The following is a 19766-nucleotide window of genomic DNA, read 5'->3' as shown; positions in this document are numbered from 1 at the left end:
CTGGCTTTTGTGTTCCCCCAGCTATCTCATGTTACTTGAATATTCCTTTCCTCCAACTTTACCCGACGAGCGTGATAGTGACGGAGCCCGAAGATGGATCCCGGTAAACAATCTATCACATGCCCTGATCACGCCGTCTTGGAAGCTAACAGAAAAGGAATTCCGTGAATCCAAAGTTTATCCAAAGCTTGAATCTAGAAGCTGTCCTAAACCACCAGCATCGTTTCGCAACATCAACGGTAGATTTTATGAAAGTATAGGTGGGGAGAAGAACGGCATAAGGTTGGTTTCAAATCCAACTTCTCCCTCTTCTCGACTCAGGTCTGTGCCTTTTAAACTTTTGCTTTGCCCATTAGCCTTGATTTACCGATACAGGGACTTGACTGGCCGAAGACTCCGACTAAGTCCTATATCGTATTCATGGAGATGGGTCTGCAATTGCTTTTCTCGAACCTTGCCTCGTCTGCAAATCCCCTAGTACCACATCTGTTAATCTAAGTTTTTGGCTATTTGGTTGGTTGTCTATAGATCCTAGATATGTAAATGGATGGAAGGTTATCGGCATTATGACCTCCTCCCTACGGAGTGGAGATTACCGAAACCTCTTCAGCCTTGTTCCCATTTGTCCTTCAAATATCGAACCTGCTCAAGTGCTTATCAGCAACACCAAGGAAAGTTCTCATGAAAGTAAGAGGCCGGCAAATCACGGCATTATGATCCCGCCTCCTTGGAGCGGTGATTACCGGAGATTCTCCACCTCTCGAGACTTGTTCCTATCCTCTGTCCCATTATCCCGACAAATTATGAGGTATATGACAGCTTATCAACGTCACATGAATCAGTGCTGATCGTGACTATTTCAAATCTCCCCGACTTGCTCGCGGAAGTGTCTATGACACACCATGGGATCGCTTGTGGCTTGTTGCTTGTTTGCTTCAGTCTCCGATCCTCTATGGCCTATCAAACCTTTACTATTGTATCCCCTTTAAAGTTCATTGTAACTCTTTTAATGCTTTTTGTAACCTTTGCTATGCTTGAAGCTCTTGTACACTCTGCCTTTGAGGCTTTATTTGAATGAAAAACAAGGCTTGTTTGACAAAAAAAAAAAGTACTTTTATTCTCCATCAATTAGCAGAATATTGAGTTGTATAGTTTAAGCACATAACTGAATTTCTCAGGACATCATTGTCCAAGCCTTAATAAAGGCTGACCTTAGCAGAGATTAAAGTATTCTGCTATAGAGAATATTGAATGCTATCATACTGTCCCAGCTCCAGCAAAAATTAATTTAAACCGACAATTGAGTTTTCCAATCTTACAAAGCCATAACACAAGCCTTAGCAAAGAAATTTTATCCTCCATAAATTTGCAGAATATTGAATATGTCATATCTCAGAGAGATGTATATATAAGCAGATAATTGAATTTTCTAGAGACATCATTGTTCAAAGCCAAAGACATCATTGTTCTATAGCAGAACATTGAATTTTAACTTGCTGCCCCAGCTACAACATCTGTTAATCAGACAGACATCATTGTAAAAGCCGCAAAGGCTGATCTTAGTTAGAGTATTGAATTATAACTTGCTGCCCCAGCTACAACAACACATCTTTTAATCGGACATAGATCATTGAACAAGCCTTAAAGGTTGATCTTAGATTGAACAAGATATCTTTTAATCGGACAATTGAGCTTTCCTTTATTAGATAAACCCATTAAAGAAGCCTTATCAAAAGGACTTTTACTCAGAGCCGTGCCAAGAGTTACATGGACCAGAAGCAATACTAAAAAAAAAGGCCTTAATTCAAAACAAAAAGTATCAAAACAGACCAAAACCATGAAATTTACAAACTGCATTTAGAAACCAAACTTGAAAAATATTTAGTCTTTTCTGTTATTTTAACTGAAGAAGAAGAAAAAAAAGGTAAAACATGGCAAAAATATGAAGTGAAAAGTTTAAACAATGGTGTGATTCTCTTTTTTTCTTCTGTAATATATATAAAATTTTCTATTTAGCCATAATGTAATTAACAAACATAAGAAATTAAGGTCTTAAAATTCTTATAAAAATAAGGCCGGAAGCTCTGCTAATGAAATTAACAAACATAATGTAATTTTCTATATATGTTTTTTTTTTTGTACATAGCCACGGCTCTGCATTTACTCTCCAACAAATTTGCAGAACATTGAATTTTGTATAAGTTTTAAAGAAGAGAATTGAAGATGACATCGCGACCTTCTTATATAGACGATACCTCTTAGTCACCGACTCACCGTTATGATGGGCTTCAGAGCATAGGCCATATCTTAGTTTTAGGTTTTCCCTTTTTTTTTTACTATTTCCATTCTTTGTAACTATTTCCTTTTTTGACATCTTTTTAAATTTTCTTTTGGAGGAAATACATTTTATTTCCTTTTCTTATGGTTTTAAAAAAAAAACAAAATCTAAAATACAATAACGTGAAAAAAGAAATTATAGCTTGCTTATCCTGTGAGATAGTTGCAGATTAAGCAAAAACATTTCATAGATAAAAGCAATGAGATAATTGCAGATAATGTCTCCTCTAATGAGTATCGATGACAGACTACAACAACAACGTACACGTTCAAAGCAAAAACTTGGAGAATAAACTACTCCTAGTTTTTGCTCATATTAAAAGAACTACACATGGACTCATCAGATTCTCCCAGTCACAGTGTGCTTCTTCTTCTTCTTCTTCTTTCTTGGGTTACAATTACAAACCCCTTCCCAAGCTTATTTACATATAAATCACATCTCTGCAAATTGTTGAACGGCGTGTTGCGTCCCTTTGTACAACTTCCACCGCGATTAAATAAAAATTTACTAACTTGTTTTGTTGTCGTCTTCATAGAGAACATACTAATAAAATCAGAAACCTGTAAGACATGCCAAAGCTTTACAGTCTTTTTGATTGCTGCTGCGTCTGCTTTCCACTTAAGCACAAACGGCTTCCACCGCGAGCTTCTTCATTACGTTTGGACAAGGATCTCCACCAAACATTGCCGGTGCTACAGTTACAGAACACCAGTTCTGCCCAACACAAAGCTGCAAGAGAAATAACAAACTCGCTTTCAGAAACATATTCAAGACTCAAAAACAGAAAAAAAGAAGAAAGATCCATGCTTTTTCTCTAACTTACTCTGTTGAAAGCATCATATGAGTGATGGGCGTGACAGCTTCCTTGACGGTAACTACCACAAGTCCCTTCAGGTGTGCCAAAGCTAGCAAACTTCACGGTGGTGATCTTTTGTCCAGCCCCACATTGTAAATGCACTTTCGGGTGCAATGGTTTATTAACTTTTCCAGAAGCATGCAGTTGGTAATTCACAAGGGTTGATTGCCATTCATAGATATCTGCACAGACAGTATCCACTTCTCTTCTGACCAACGAGATTCCATTTGGGTCTCCTCCCCATTCTTCAAAGACAACCAATAGATTGCCACTTGGTTTCAGCCACGACCGTGGAACATGGTACCTATAATCAAGCATAACACAAAGTCAGATACCCAAAAAACTTCATTAATCGCATCTTCAGAGGATGGTATTTTTAGCAGCGTTTTTACCATCTTTGAGAAGCCTCTCCACAGTTTCTTAAGCACTTGTCTTCATTGAATGTTCCAGCATAAGAACACTCGCTGCAAGAACCAACTGCTTTATATGCAGGCCAGTGACGTCCCAAGCTCTGCCCATTTATCCATATTTGACCTTTTCCCATGCTTCCCATGTCTACAGCCAACGGCGAATCTCCAGCTGGAGCAGAGAATGTTGTCTGAAGCAAGCCATAAAGATATGTCAAGCATGGCAAAAATTGTTTTACCGAGATAAACTCCATATCAATTTTAGAATATGGAGAAGCTTACCTTGTACCAAGTAAGTGGTTGCTTCTGTGCAACAAATGCACCTTCTGCCCACTCAACCGATGAGCTCCCACTAAGTGAATGAAGACTCAAACTCTCTCCTTTTAGACCAACCTGAAAAATGCAAGTATAAAATTGGATAATCAGTAGAATGACGCAATCATATATTATTGGTGAAAAATGTGTTGTAATATTTGTCTCTGTACCTTATACGTCCATTTCTGCCATGATAGATCTCTCCGTCCCCCATTGAGACCGTTTAATGAAACTGGACCTAAAACTCCAGCATTCCATGTCTCAAAATGTGGACCCACATTCTGCATTGTATAAACACATAGGTCAGGCTTAGTGTTTGGCAAAAAGATTGATGCAAGAGTATTGATGCTACGGAAATTGATGACTAACCGGGAGACCAACAGCGATGCTTAGTATCGCAATTTTGTTGAAACCAGCTCTTAGATTCACACCTCTCCGAAAAGTTAGCTTAGGAGAGTCTAAACTACCATAAGCAGATCCTGGATAAAGACAACAAAATAAATGTCAAAATGAGGTGAAAATGTTGACAGCAAACTGTTCTTAGCAATACTTAAAACTGGTAGACAAAGTAATTACCAGATAAATGGCCATTGATGAACACATGCATAGCATGGCCAGCTGATAGAACAGTAAGAGTCGGCAGATCTCCATTCCTCAGAAATCCTTCATTGTTATCAATTTTAACACTGAAAAATTAAAAGGAAGAGACAATTAGTGAAGAAATCAAAATGCATTCAGAGAATTCTTCCACATCCAGTTGATAGAGACATATCTGCAAGTTCTATGGATACTTACTCAGTCATGTACCACAGGTAATCCGAAGTGTCACGTGTAGTGTTGATCTGCTCCACTAATCCGACCATTGTGAAAGACTCATCAATGTAAGTTGATGGGTCTTCGTTGTATGCTTGCCAAGATAAACCACCATGAACAGGAACCCGAACCATTTTCATCCTAGAAGTTTGAGCACCAACCTACAGCCAAAGTACCCAAAACCAGTATAATCTTGTCAGTACTCAGGAAAAAACCAAGAAGAACAGATAAATTTCATCTTTTGCTAATATATAATTTTTACCCTGGCTGTGTTGTAAACTGTATTTTTGCAGTCTGGGAGAATACTAATAGACCACGGAGGTAGATTGTAGTGATTGCTCCCGAAAGAAACTTTAGCGTAAGCTTTTGGATTATAGTTTGCTAAGAACGCAGAACAAGCTCCAGATTTCGCTTTGTACACATGAGCCTGCAAATTTACAAATGTACAAAAAGTTTTTTAAGTTGACCACAGCAAAGACATTTCTAACCAAAAAAATGAAAGGCTTTGAGTTGAGACCTCTTGATAGTTTCCGAGGGGCATTCTTGTGGGCTCTCCTGATACTAATGCTGGCTCACACAGCTTTATTGCTCTATGCAAATCTTTCAAGTGCCCCCACTTAGGCTGCCTTTCAAGTCCTGTTTGAAAACAATTGACAATAATTATGAAGAAGACAAACCATCTTTATCTTTAGGAAATAAACAGATGAGTTTTGGCGGGCTTACCATATTCATCGAGAGGAGCATCATAATCATAGCTGGTTGCAATAAACGGACCACCAGCAGTACGACCAAAATTTGTTCCACCATGATACTGAGCACGACAAACCGTGTATGAGAATTAGACAGCTCAAAATTCCCCTTTTTTTTTTACTTTGTGAACATGGTAGGAAAGAAAGAACACAGCTTTAGCATTACCATATAATAGTTGATGAAAGATCCACCCTTTTGGATAAACCTTGCAACGGAAAAGGCCATATCTTCAGCTGGACGGTAAGGAACTGGGCCTCCAAACTTTGTAAACCTGTTGAAACATCGAGAAAACAGACTGAGATCACTGAGAAACAATAACAGAAGCAGAGATTCACTTTGAGTTTCTGCTTACCATCCAGTCCAGGCTTCGGTCCACATTTTGGGCTTGTAAGCCTTGTTTGGGGAGAAGTAATCGCAGTAAAAGCCATTGCAAGCGTTGATCTAGCAGAGACCAAACCGTAGATTCAGTAAGGTAACAAATATTCAAAGAAAGAAACTGATAAATGAATGATCCACATGGCTTGTCGTTGACCTCAGCACAACACAAGACAACAAAGAATTTCTAATATGATTAAATATTAATATTAGAGACAGAAGCAAGTAAGATAATCAAACAAAAAAAGATCATGAAAAGAAGTAACACCAACACATGTGCAGTTTAAATGAATCCTAATATTTAATAAATTGATTTCTAACAGAGAGAATGAAGAGAGACAAGAGAATACAGCTAATGAAGAAAAGATGTCACAAAGACTAGACAAAAGAACTCACAATGGGGTCAGGAGCATCGTCTTGTTTGCACATGACCCAAGGGACACCAGTGCCAAGCCCCACCGCCATCTTAGCTGCCCAGTTGGTGTAAGAGCGTCCCGGTGCACCAAGCTCGTACTCCATTGGTCCATATTCATTTTCAATCTGTCACATAACATTCCATTAGATACAGACAAGAAGTCAGTCTACTGAGTCTCACTGTCACTCTATTGTAGGATTGTTATTAAAAACACACACAATTCACTTTCAAGGATATTTACCTGAGAGAGGATTATAGGACCGCCTTGAGATTCAAAAAGCCTCTCAGCTTTCATCATGTTAACAATCTTTGTGGTGAAGCTTTGCATTTGAGCCTTCAAATGGAAGAAAAAAAAAACAATCAATGCTTATTAGTAAAGTTATCATCCCAGGAGTCAAACAATGGTCAATGAACAAGTGTGAAGTTTAATAACTTCAAATTGAAGATAGATTAGTCTTTAAAAACATGTCTAACCTTGAAAGGACCGTTATCTGTTCTGAAGCTAATCCCTGGAATGTACTTAAGCCAAACAGGGAATCCACTGAGAGATTAAAACAGAAACAAACCAATCATATTAGAATCTCTGGGAAAAAAAATTCACCTTTTAAACTTTCCATTTTTAGGTTTAAGGTACACGAAATTAAGCTTATAGTTACCCGAAGTTCCATTCTGCGCAGACATAAGGACCAATCCTTAGATGAAGATAGAGACCAGATTGTTTGACCAACTTGACAAACTTAACCAAATCATAGTTGCCCTCGAAATAATACTGCAGATGAAGCCAAAAAAAACATAAAAGTGGAATCCAATGAATCAGTACTCTGTTCACACACACACAAAAATCCGACAAATCGAGAAATAAGATTATTTTCTTACTTTTCCGGGAGATGGCTCATGCCCATTCCAGAAGACATAAGTCTGAATCACATCTAAGCCTCCTTCTTTTGCTTTCCGAATTAGATCTGGCCACATCTACACACAGACATCCACAGATAAGAAACAAAACCCTAGATTTTGAACATACTCAAATAAAGAAGACAATGGGGGAATACCAAAAGCTTCAAACTTTGGGAATAACTCTTCACTACATTACAACTCAAAAGAAGAGGGATAATGAAAGAATGAAGTAAAACAAACCTCAGGAGTACTTCTTGGGTAATGAATAGATCCAGAGATAAGGATTCTTCTTTTGCCATTGATGGTAATGGCTCTGCTATCATAGGAAACAGAGCCAGAAACAGAACAAACAAGAAACCCTAGAAGAAACAGAGCAGAAACTGCCGCCATAGCCACATTCTTCATGGCATTAGGTTTCAAACCCATACCTATTAAGTTGGTTCACTCACTTTGAGTTTTGCCACTTTATTATATATTCTTCCTTAGTTGAATAAGCTAGAGGATAAAAGGAAGAAGATGTGGTGGAAGAGAAAGATTGAAGCTTTCTTAGCTTATTAAAGCTGTAATATTTCTTCCTGAGAAAAGATCTGTGAGGAGGAAAATTATATTCTTGAGTGTTAAAAAAACAAAAAGAAGAAAACTTGTTTTTATGTTTTTGGTTGGGTTGGGTTGGGATGCCAAAATGAAGATGCTTTGGAGCTGCTTTTAAGCACTCAACAATGGAGGGTAATCTCATGGGACCTACCTTGAGTGACCTTTTTCGGTCCCACATTGTTTGAGCCTTTTTGCTCATTTGTTCATATAAAATTATTACAGGATTTGTGTTTTGTAGAAAAAGGTCATTTGTGTTATGATTTGAATGTCCCATAAGTATATATATATATCTATACTTCTATTATAAGCAATTTAGACGAATTTAAAGTGTAAGTTTCTAGAGAAAGACGAATTATAGTTTTGTCCCACATTTGATAGTAGGAGCAAAAAGGTAATAAGTTAACCTCTAATGAAATTTAATTATCTTACTAGTCTACTTACAACTAGGTTTCCAAATTCTAACCAAAAAAATAGAATGCAGAGAGTAATAAAATCGATTCTAGGTCAGTTTAAGTTGGAGTTTTGGTCTTAAGTTAGTATGGTTTAAAGTTGGAGTTTTTTTTCGCAAATTATATATTGATATTAAACACTTGAAATAAATTCCAATGGCAAATAAGTTCAGATTATAATCCTGATGGTTTTGAGTTTTCATTTTTACTAGGATTTAACCCGTGGTACACCTAGGGACAAAATTTTTAATTTAAAAAATTTTAAATTTATGTTATATTTATTTTTATTTTATTATTGTTTTATTAATTTTTAGATTGTATAGTTATGAATATTTATTGGATTTACTCGGTGTACCAGAGAACGATTTTTAAAATATAAAATTTTACAGGTATTTGGTATAAGTATTCAAAGTATATGATTTTTGTAGTGTTTGCAAGGTTTTATCTCGTGGTATATTTATCCCCTGGTACACATCTAAAAGTATTTAAAAAAAACAAAATCCACTTAACTCCCTATATGGACTAACGCCAACCTGTCCACCAAAATCAAAATAAGTTTTTTTATCAAGTTTAATGATGTTAATTGTTTTACCAAATTAGCATATTTTTATAGTTTATAATTTTTCATGGCAATATATATAGTTTATGATAATTAATGAGAATTGTTTTTTTTTTTGTAATTCCTCAAAAAATAAAAATAAACCAAATTATATGGGGATTTTCAACATTTTTAATGTGACATTTTATAAAACAATTATTATCATTATTTTAGTCAATTCTTAAACACAAAACAAAAGGAAAAAATAAAGTAAAAAGACTTCAAATATTTTTTTAGAAGAATTATTGATAAAAACCAAAAACTAAACAAATACCATTCAAGATTATTTTGCAAGAACTATAATCTACATCAAAAATAAAAACTAAAAACCATAAAACAAAAAATCAATTAAAAACTGCAAAACAGTTGATATGTACAATTTTTTTTAACATAAAGAGTATATAAACATATGGAAATAATTATTGTAAAAACGCCGACTGAAAAAAAAATTCAAAACAGAGAAAGACTTTCTAGATCCCATTGAAATTTGAAAGGAAAATATAGCATAGAAGCATCAATGTAATAACTTTTGACCATGTTTTAGTACAATTTTTTTTAATAAACCAGTAAGAATTTAATACACTTCTTACTCCTCCATCCTTCTTTATTGACTTTGTAAGGTTGTTGCAGTGAGGTGCACCATGATTCAATTAAAAAAATGATATAAGAAAACTTCACTTATGTTTAATAACTTAATGAATAAAATTACATTTACAACCGAGATCTCAATGCTCCTCTGTCAAAACAAAAGGATGATATTAGCAAATTTAACCCGCCGTGTACCACGGTTAAATATGTATATTGAATATCTTATATAAATTTGGTTAATATGTATATTGTGTTAAGATGAACATCCGTATATTGTGTGTTAAATCTGCCCAATTATACATATATACGCAATCGGAGTGTTATAAAATTGAATAAAAGTAAAAACCAAACTTTAAACTTATTAAAATCAAAAGGAAACACTAAAACATATAAAATAACTATCCAAAATATTTTAACCTGCTGATGTTGCAGCCATTTTCCTCAAGTTGTATAGATATGCGATTGTGAGTTTTGGTTGTGGGGTGTTTTGTCTCGTTCTAGACACATATTTATATATGCAAACTTGCTTGATGAGCGATATAGAGCAATAAAAGAGAATTTAACTGATTTTCTATTTTTGCTGTTTGAGAATATTTGTTACCTAATCAACATAAAATTGCGTTTTGCGTTTGTAGTAACTTTATTAATGTTATAATTATTATGGGAATTGCAATTTTTTGTTATGAAAAATCAGTTGTATCGTTTAAATTTGAGAGATTACACTATCTCTAAAAATAGTTTTGGTTATTTTACGAGAATAAAACTTTAATGGGTACAGTAATTTTTGGAAAAAGCAAAACGTGTAGATGTTGTCTAGATTTTATGGCAAGAAATATAATAAATGTTGGTCGATTTAAGAAGTTTTATTAAATGAAGTTCTCTATAGTGTTAGTTTTGGAAATTGTTTATGGGTTAATATTGTAAAAAAAAATTTAGTAAAAGTAAAAGGTAAAAAAAATAATTATGTAAAAATAAAAAGGCATAATATAAAAATGTACTTTAAAAATGTTAATATAGATTGATGGAAAATAAACATGGAATTAAGTTCTTAAAATCAGATATTTTGTTTTGGTTTGGCTAAATTGGGTACGAGATTAAAAACACACCCCAATTCTCCATTCCTCCGTTAGCTCCATACTTTCTTGTTTTTTAATGCTACGTGTTTTTTTTGACGCGCTTCTCCACCACGTTGTAATGGCCCAATAATTTACAAAGTCATGTCACGGGTTAAGTTTAGCCACCACAAATTCTAAAGACATTTTACAAGACAATAAAATGACGACAAAATGGAGTTTTTTTTCTTTTACTACACTACACATCACAACGTTTAACCTTTTCTTTGTCTGCTTGAAAGAAATAAGTATTAGTGTATTGGAAGATGGTGAACGGGAGATCGACCGAGATCGACGGTCGAGTTGATAAATTCAAAAATAGAAATCACGAAGATATTTTTCTAGAAAATATTAGATAAATGTTAATATTGGTTTAGGAAGTTTAGTATATTCGCGAATATATAAATATTTAGTTCACATTTATTCTTATCTCAGTTTAGGAAACTCATCTCTATAAGAAAATGTATATTGTACAATTATAATTATGAGAGTTTAATATTAATTCTTCCTAAACACCTTTGTGTTCTTACTCTTATCAAATCTATCATGGTATCAGAGCAGACGACCCTGTGGATCTCTATTCCTATGGGTTAAGGTTTTGTTTGTTTCCGCTTTTATAATGTTCTATCTATTTTCTATCGTTTATCTTTGAGAAGAAAAAAAAAATTGTTGTTTGCTTCTTATTTAAGCTTAAACAAAAAAAAAAAAAAAGAAAGAGGGAGACGTGTTTTTCTCTCTTGGTGGATATAAACATATTTGTTCTATGATGATGATGCTTAAGCCGATAACGGCTAATCACGTGTATCCATGGTGTTGAAGATTGATGGTGAAGATGTTTGATCAAGTTTATCCTAATTATGGGTTTCTTGCTTAATCGAGCACAACCGAAGGAATTGACTCAATGGCTGGGTATAAATGTAATTGATGACTCTACGACCGAGTATAAACGCCATTGATGACTCTATGGCCGAGTATAAACGTCGTTGATGACCCTACGATCGGGTATAAATGTCGATGACCTAACGACTGGGTATTGTAGCCGCATTGAACCTTACGATCGGGTATAAACGTCGATGATGACCCGACGGCCGAGTATAAAGCCGTTATTTTGAAGATTTGTCCAATCTCACCCGTGTTACCACGTATGAGCTTGCCGGGGGTATTGGGAGATGGTGAACCGGAGATCGACCGAGATTGATGGTCGAGATGATAAACCCGAAAATGGAAATCATGAAGATATTTTTCTAGAAGATATTAGATAAATGTTAATATTGGTTTAGGAAGTTTAGTATATTCACGAATGTATAAATATTTAGTTTACATTTATTCTTATCTCAGTTTAGGAAACTCATCTCTATAAGAGAATGTATATTATACAATTATAATTACGAGAGTCTAATATTATTTCTTCCGAAACACTTTTGTGTTCTTACTCTCATCAAATCTATCATAGTGAACCTTACATTTTAACACTTTGCAAAAGTAAAAAAGAAAAAAATAACTTACATACAAATAATTCACTTCAGTTTCCGCTACGGATACGTCCAACTTTACTAGTGACTGAGCTATTTTGGGTTAGCCAGCAAATTGTTCGTTAGATAAAAAAAACCAATCGTTATCTCAACCACTGAACACATGCAAACTTTTGAAAAATTAAATTGTCTTCGACTTCTCTACCTAAAACTATACGCATTTAAGACTTTAATTATAACTATAAACTTCGTTTCGTTTTATCATGATATATAATTTTTTTATTAAAGTATTGTGATATTGAACAATTTGTTACATGGCCAAATTTAATTAAGACGATTTGTGATCATATGATTTGTTCAATTATTAATTATCAATAGCTGTGAGTGTGTGTGTGTGACCATCAGAGTTATCGAGATTCGACGTTGCGTACTCTATATGGCTGGTTGTGTCTACAAATTTCATAAATTTCGTTGATATATGTCGTATTCATATAAATGAAAGGAGGGAACTTTAAAAGTTATATTAATTGATAATTTCATACAAGTACTAGTATAATATACTCAGTCATCAAAACACGCAAACATACACAATAATTGTTATAGTGGAAGAGATAAGGTGTCGAAAAAGGGCGATATCGTGTTTGTAAAGCATCATTAAAGTTAAATCGCAATCGATTACATCAAATAAAAACCATGCTTTGTCGTCGTCAGGTATATATATTGAAACAATTATTCGAGTTATGAACAAGTACGTAGTAGTCAAGCTAAATAAAGATGCACCGTGCACGTATTCATATATATCGATATATGGCAAAGAGCTAGCCAATAGCCACGTCAAAAGAAAAAAAAAACACTAACAATAAAATGTAAATAAACCATACCATCACATGTATATTTATTTTTGTCGTGATTATCTGTTATATGTTATAATTTTCTATATTCACATCGGCCATCCTACTATCTACCATCTAACAACTACAACGAAATACTTAATAACGCAGTTTTTTATTGACTCTAAACACTCGTTCAGGTAATGGATTTAAAAAAATGAGATTCAATCTGTTGTAGAAAACTCTCGAATAAACGTTATGGTTAACTTTTTTCAAATCCATATTATACTGGTCAAAATATACAACTTACAAGCCAACTGCATCGATCTGAATTTCGTGATGTTATTTTAGATCCGTATAATGCTCTTAGATCTTCTATGATCCACCACAGCCGGTACTTCTTCTTTATCTTTAATGTTTAAATTTGTTTGTTTGGTCACTTTGAGCTGCGTGAGACTGAGGTAATTAAAAAGGGAAAATGAAACGAGGACCAAAATTGAAAAATAGTAGAGAAAATAAAATGAACCATCCACAAAACCAAACCCGTTAACTACGACGACAACAACACAGTTTACGCGTTCCGAGTTTTTGCGCTTTTTCTCTTCTTCCTTTTGTTCTTTTTTTTTGGGTTTATTCCTTTCCCACTCACGTATTTTTATCATGCACGCGCCGCGCTTGACGATAACATAAAAGTTAGTTCACTGCATCAGTTTTGACTTTAATTTCTTCTTGTTCCGGATCTTACGGCCGTCTAGGAAAATCTGTACGGGTTGGTATATAACTATAATCTAATCAGAGAAATTGAATTTTGTTTGATTAGAATCATCAGATTGATTATGGAGAACAACAAGAGAATAATATCAGCTCAAGAAAGAGAAGCTAACGTGAAAGGTCCATGTTTCTGTACTGTACTTCTCTGTTTAAGTGTAGATTTAGATCCGAGCTGTTATTAAAAAATCTTTATTACTAAAGTCAACCATAAAAATGCCATAGTATTCGTTTTTTTTTTAAAAAATGTAATTCCACGAGGTTATACTTTGACAACGTTTTTTACGAATTTATTACACCTGCAAACCTGTTTTTTTTTTTTGCCAGCTCATCCTAATTTCATCAACACAGCACTTCTGATCCGTGGACTGATGTGATCCGAACAAAATATAGTTAGACGCAAATGATGGTTTTGAATCAAGCATAAATACCAAGGCGCTAGCTTCATTAGAGAAAAATCGTATACCTTTCACCTCTATCCGATCCAAATAAAAATTATATTCTTAAGACACAACAACAAGAACGTAGAAATTTACCAAGAAATTTATTTGAAAAACTATGGTACGTTAAATCATCTATGAAATACCTAGAGTACGTAAAGTAAAATTAGACTAATGCCATAATTCACAAGAGTCACTAAGGATCCATGACCTGGGAGGTTTCTATTTCTTTTTAGTTTTACATTCCATAAGTCAACGTATCATATGATCATTAACGTGAATGAAATTATTTTGCCACTAATGAGTCAATAACAAGGGGAAATTCCAGTCTAAAAATCTAATAAAGTACTACTATCTTCATCTGTCAGTTCAATTGAATCACACAGTGTTCTGTCTGCATTATGAACTCATATACTCATAGGATGCCACTTGCAAAAGATATTATTATTTCATGAATGATGAAATATTCTTTAATAATCAAGTATATATTTTTGCTCAAGGGACAGGCATATATGCATGCATGTTGAAAGCTAATCAGTACACTAATTGAGAATCCCAATTTCTTCACTGGAAAAAAAAAGTATTTCACTCCAACTTTGTAATACATATGAAAAGTTTTTACTTTTTGTCTGTGATTGACACTCTACACTCAAATTTGCTGTTACGTTGAACTATTGATGATCATTTCTATTAATTAGTGCATACAATATAATTGTAGGATATTTAGAAGACTCGAAATTTAAGCGTCACATCAAGATACCTTTCACAGTCGAAAAGAATGAGAGAAATTTTGAATAAATCGACACATTATGAAAACTTATCCATATTGAACAAGTAGAGGGTCCTAAATATTTTGATGGGGTACATTTATTTCGAAGGCTTAGTTAATATCTACAATATTGTTTTGGCTAGCTCCTACATTCCTTTTCAGCGATTGCCTTATCTTATCTTATATGGAAGGTCTCGTTTCTTCTTCATTTTCTCAACATATCATATTTTGATATCCTCAATTCTCTGATATATGCTATACCTAAGTTTTTGTCCACCATAAGGAATTATAAGGATACAAAATATTTCATCCGAATACAAAGAACGGCATCCTTTTACGTTTTTTTCATTACTTTTACAAAAAAAAGGATGAAAAAAAAACAAAAAAAAATTATATACGTGGCAGAAACAAATTTTGAGTCTCATCCGAATTGTATTTACTCGTATAGGATACGATCGTATCGCAATGGCGATGGACGAACGAAGAAGGGTTAGAATGACATGTAAGCAAGAAACGTTAAGGTTCGCAATAACTGTGGCACGATATGATGATGACATGTTAACCTTGTCGACGGACCCATGATCATCTACTGGATAATGTGCATGTTTATAGGACAAAACCGTATCGACGTTACCATCAAAATGGGTGGCTAAAAGAGTAAAGGATAGGTAGGAGCTACAAAATTAGGTTATGCATTTTATCTTCTTTTTTTTTCTTTTTTCTTCAGCCATGAATTATCGATGAGACCGCCACATATTCAATTTCAAACCATTCACATCAATATCGATCTTTTATCTTTTTAGCGGCCACCTTCTAAGATATTCGATAAAAAATAAATGAAAGTAATGCACTAATGCATAATTCTTCGACATTGATATTTTGTTTGTGTTTAATAGTTTTTTGACAAATGTTTTTGCTTAAGCAAACTTATCCAAAAAAACATATTCGATATTTATTAGTATTTATGAATAATTTGCCCATATATATTTCTATTATTCTGATCTACAATTTTCAACTGTGTTGTTTGCTCGTGGCGTCTAATTTTGGTATATTATTGAAACAACCATTCATAGTAAAAGGAAAGATAGACAATTGGTGATATTTTATTTTATTATACGAATCTCACATTGATTGATTTGGTCGGTCCATTGTAATCTATTGCAACAGTAACAATATTTTTCGTTGGACGATTATGGGCCCGGTTGTTCAAAATGGGCCTACTCGAGTCACCACCAGTGACAACCGAATCTAGTATAGTCTATTTAATTTATAGACTACACTATGATATTTTATTTGGAATTGCTTTCTTAATCTTTGGATAAGGAGGTTGCTGAGCTGGATTAGATCATATCAAGAACGTCACGTTTACAATTCATTATTGAGATATGAAATATGTATTAGTCGAGTTGCAGTAGCTCCAACTTGCTTAAAGATTCAAATTTTATATATAAGATAATGATGATTCAATGTTTTTTACCATGATATAAAAATCATATACTAGAATGCTAATAGCTAATATATCTTCTTTTTGTTTAAATATCATATATATGTTGTAAATACACTATCATGGTTGGGACACTAGACAAAAATGGGCAGGCATTTTGATTTGCAACACATTCATACATACGTATGTACTACATACGCATAACACTGCCTTCTCCGGTTAAGTGAGCACTGTAATTGCTAAACCCGCCTACTAAGGAAACTTTGATTCTTCAGTTCAGCTTTCCCATGATCCGAGAGAGTTAAAACCTTTGCTATAACTACTGTGACTACTGTGGCACCACTTGCTCGTCTACAAATTAACCAGGAAGGAGAAGATGGTTATAAACTAGTATTGCTTACTACGAATTCCACCGAACAATGAAGTTAATAGAGGAGATAGATTTAACTCACTGAGTATAAAGTTTGGCAAGTTTGGTTCTGCTGGTTTAGGCTTGGCCTCTTCAATTATGATCTCAGTTGAAGAATCGCTTGAGAATCCTAGCTTCTGCATTATTTTTTCTAATCTTATCCCATTTGTCAGATATAGATAACCAATCTGGAAATTGAACAGATAAAGCGGGTTTAGTATCACGCAGATCACGTGACAACAAGGAGAACCAGAGTTAGAAGCACAGAGAAGAACGTAGTGTAAGTTTAGATATTTGGGGTTACTTACTAGTGTCTCCAATGATGATGCCTTGTTATAAACCGCATTACCTGCACGCCTTCTTGTACGTGTTCTAGCGGAACCTAGATTCTTTCCCCACCTGAGCACATCCCTGGAGCAAAATACAAAATTTCATTAAATCCAATGAGAAGTGAAATAATGTAACTCAGCTCAATCACGAGCTTCTTCAGCAATTATGTTTTGTGAACTAACCTCTCTTCTTTTGTTAAGAAATCATCATCAACAAGCTTCTTCAGCAATGCATACTGAAAGAGTGAGAGAGAAAGAAACAAGTTATCAACCAGAACAAATTCAAAACAAGAATGCGATAACAACACTACTCAGCAAGCTGATGTGTTGGAATATTGTAAGCAGATTTGGACAAACAAAATGAAGATGGTAATGCTGATACTAACTTATGTATTACTATTACATGAGCAGTGTTTAACACAAACGAAAGATAATAAAAATAAGTAGCAGAATCATGAAACAGAACAAACACCAAATACTCTGTTTCTACAAGCTTGGAGCAAACTTATTTGTGAAAACAAAGGAGGTCAGAACTCAGAAGAGATTAAAAAAAGAACCTGCGCTTCAGCGCGCACCACTGCTCTAACACGGTCGTTATAGTCTTCAATACTAAGCGGAGGGAAAAGAAAATGCCTACGAGCATAAAGCTGCACAACCATGAGAGAAACTGTTAAATGGAATGGGAGAAGTTAAGATTTGGAGAAAAGAGTGTAAAACAGTAACGGGGGATCTGCATTGCATATATTGACAAGCTAACAACACAAATCCTGCCTAAAAAAGCATATGGAAAAACAAATCTTACAGTGTCCTAACCTCGTAAATGGAATCGCCTATAAAAGCTAATGAAGCAGCATTGAAGACTGATCTTGGTTTCTCCAACTTTGGTGGACTTGGAGACCATGTCTCATATCCCATATAAGTATCATCAACGTCAACAGGTTGTAACTCTACATAAAGAAACAAAATTTTAGCAAACCCTCTCTGATAGAGCCACGAATTTGGAAATTAGACAAGTTTTTTACAATCCATTACCACAAAAACAAACTTGAATAGAGAGCTTTTGATTAGAAAGTTTGGTTTATCAAATGTATAATACTACTACATAACAGAATTTAAAACTAAACATCGCAACTGATTCAATTCTGAGTTAAAGCTTCTACCTTTACTAGGGGGACGCTTGAGCAAATCGGCGACGGAGATGCTGATTACTGGAGACGCAGGTAACGGCGGCGGTAAGAAAGAATCACTGTTAGGGTTCTTCTTCACTTTCCGCGGCGCATTAGGATTGTACGGGAGCCTAGGTTGTGTATCCAAGGCAGCTCTCACGGTGGAGCTCGCCGATAAAATCACCATTTTTCTAAAGCTTGCTCCTTTTTTTTTTTTTTTCTGCTTTCCTTTGGGTTCGAAAGATAAGGCCGGTGACGGTTCATTTAGACACGTGGCATATTATTATTCGTCTGTTAGCATTAAGATTTTAAGCAGGCCTCTCCTCTCTTCTCCGGTCTCCCCAGTTCGGTTAAACCCTAAATGCCACCGGTTCCGTTAACTTTTCGTGATTGATGGGCTAAATTTGGGCTTTCACTAATAGAATTTAGTGGGTGTTGGGCTGTTGCAAATTTAGGATTGTGTTCATCTTAGTTAATCAAGTTCATTTGAGTATAATTAAAGTCATGTGAAACTTATACTGTATATAAAGCATATAGGATTGATAATTATCATTGCATTGTCTTCTATGCATAAAAGTATTTCATTTGTTTTGGATTCTGCCTCTGAGAACAATTCATTTTTGAGTACTTAGAAGACGTTAAATTGTTATATGCATTACTTTCGCCACATGGTCACTAACTGAAGTAATTAGAGTTCTCGTATTGGGAACGTTTTAGCTAGCCAATGGTTATAGCTAACTACTACTGTTGTCTACTTGACTCTTTCCTGGTTAATGTTAAGCTAAAGGGAAATTGATTGTAAAGCAGATTCTCCATTATGTTGTTACTTGGACANTCTCCGGTCTCCCAAAGTTCGGTTAAACCCTAAATGCCACCGGTTCCGTTAACTTTTCGTGATTGATGGGCCAAATTTGGGCTTTCACTAATAGATTTTAGTGAGTGTTGGGCTGTTGCAAGTTCATTTGAGTATAATTAAAGTCATGTGAAACTTATATATAAAGGGTTCATAATTATCATTGCATTGTCTGCTATGCATAAAGTATTTCAATAGTTTTGGGTTCTGCCTCTGAGAACAATTCATTTTTGAGTATTTAGAAGACGTTTTAATTGTTATGCATTACTTTCGTCACATGGTCACTAACAAAGTAATTAGAGTTCTCGTTTGGGAACGTTTTAGCTAGTCAATGGTTATAGCTCACTACTACTGTTGTCTACTTGACCCTTTCCTGGTTAATGTTTAGCTAAAGGGAAATTGATTGTAAAGCAGATTCTCTATTATGTTGTTACTTGGACATGAAAATCTTTTAGCTTAATTTCTAGATACTATGGTCGAGTAGTAGAGGGGGGGATAAAAAGCGAATCCGATATACTTTTTCAGAGATGACGTATTGTTTTCCTTAAGAAAGATTTTGATTTTGTCAGTTTTCTCTTTTTTGTATTCTCATCTTTGTTTGTCTTTCTCTAGTTTCACGTAAAACTACCTCTCACTCACTCTTTAGTGAGAAGCTAGGGGTTATTCGAGCAAAATTATTGGTAGTCTCTTAATTTGGGGTCGTTAAATACTGTTTGATTATTTTATGAATTAATTGTGAATGGTTTTGAATATAAGAATCTTTGATTTCTTAGGAAAAA

At 34.5% G+C, this 19766-nt stretch overlaps 2 protein-coding genes across 2 annotated transcripts; both read right to left on the bottom strand.

The window, feature by feature from the left end:
- LOC104765167 (beta-galactosidase 1-like) lies at nt 2506-7592 on the bottom strand. The gene is made up of 19 exons (XM_010488843.2): nt 7407-7592; nt 7146-7241; nt 6926-7038; nt 6744-6810; nt 6511-6603; nt 6251-6394; nt 5832-5920; nt 5645-5750; nt 5453-5540; nt 5247-5365; nt 4992-5156; nt 4712-4890; nt 4493-4602; nt 4286-4395; nt 4087-4197; nt 3884-3994; nt 3587-3792; nt 3162-3498; nt 2506-3067 (listed from the first exon to the last, which is right to left on the bottom strand). The coding sequence occupies exons 1-19, from the start codon at nt 7590-7592 to the stop codon at nt 2957-2959; spliced, it is 2541 nt and encodes an 846-aa protein (XP_010487145.1). The 3' UTR covers nt 2506-2956.
- On the bottom strand, nt 16282-18362 carry LOC104765166 (mini-ribonuclease 3-like). The gene is made up of 7 exons (XM_010488842.2): nt 18129-18362; nt 17782-17915; nt 17526-17615; nt 17152-17204; nt 16948-17050; nt 16683-16827; nt 16282-16581 (listed from the first exon to the last, which is right to left on the bottom strand). Exons 1-7 carry the CDS (start codon nt 18319-18321, stop codon nt 16559-16561), a joined length of 741 nt encoding a protein of 246 aa, XP_010487144.1. The 5' UTR covers nt 18322-18362; the 3' UTR covers nt 16282-16558.

This window comes from Camelina sativa, chromosome 19 (assembly GCF_000633955.1).
Source record: "Camelina sativa cultivar DH55 chromosome 19, Cs, whole genome shotgun sequence".
NCBI classification, from domain to species: Eukaryota; Viridiplantae; Streptophyta; class Magnoliopsida; order Brassicales; family Brassicaceae; genus Camelina; species Camelina sativa.
The sequence above is the reverse complement of the archived record's forward strand: the minus strand, read 5'-3'. Positions and strand labels throughout refer to the sequence as shown.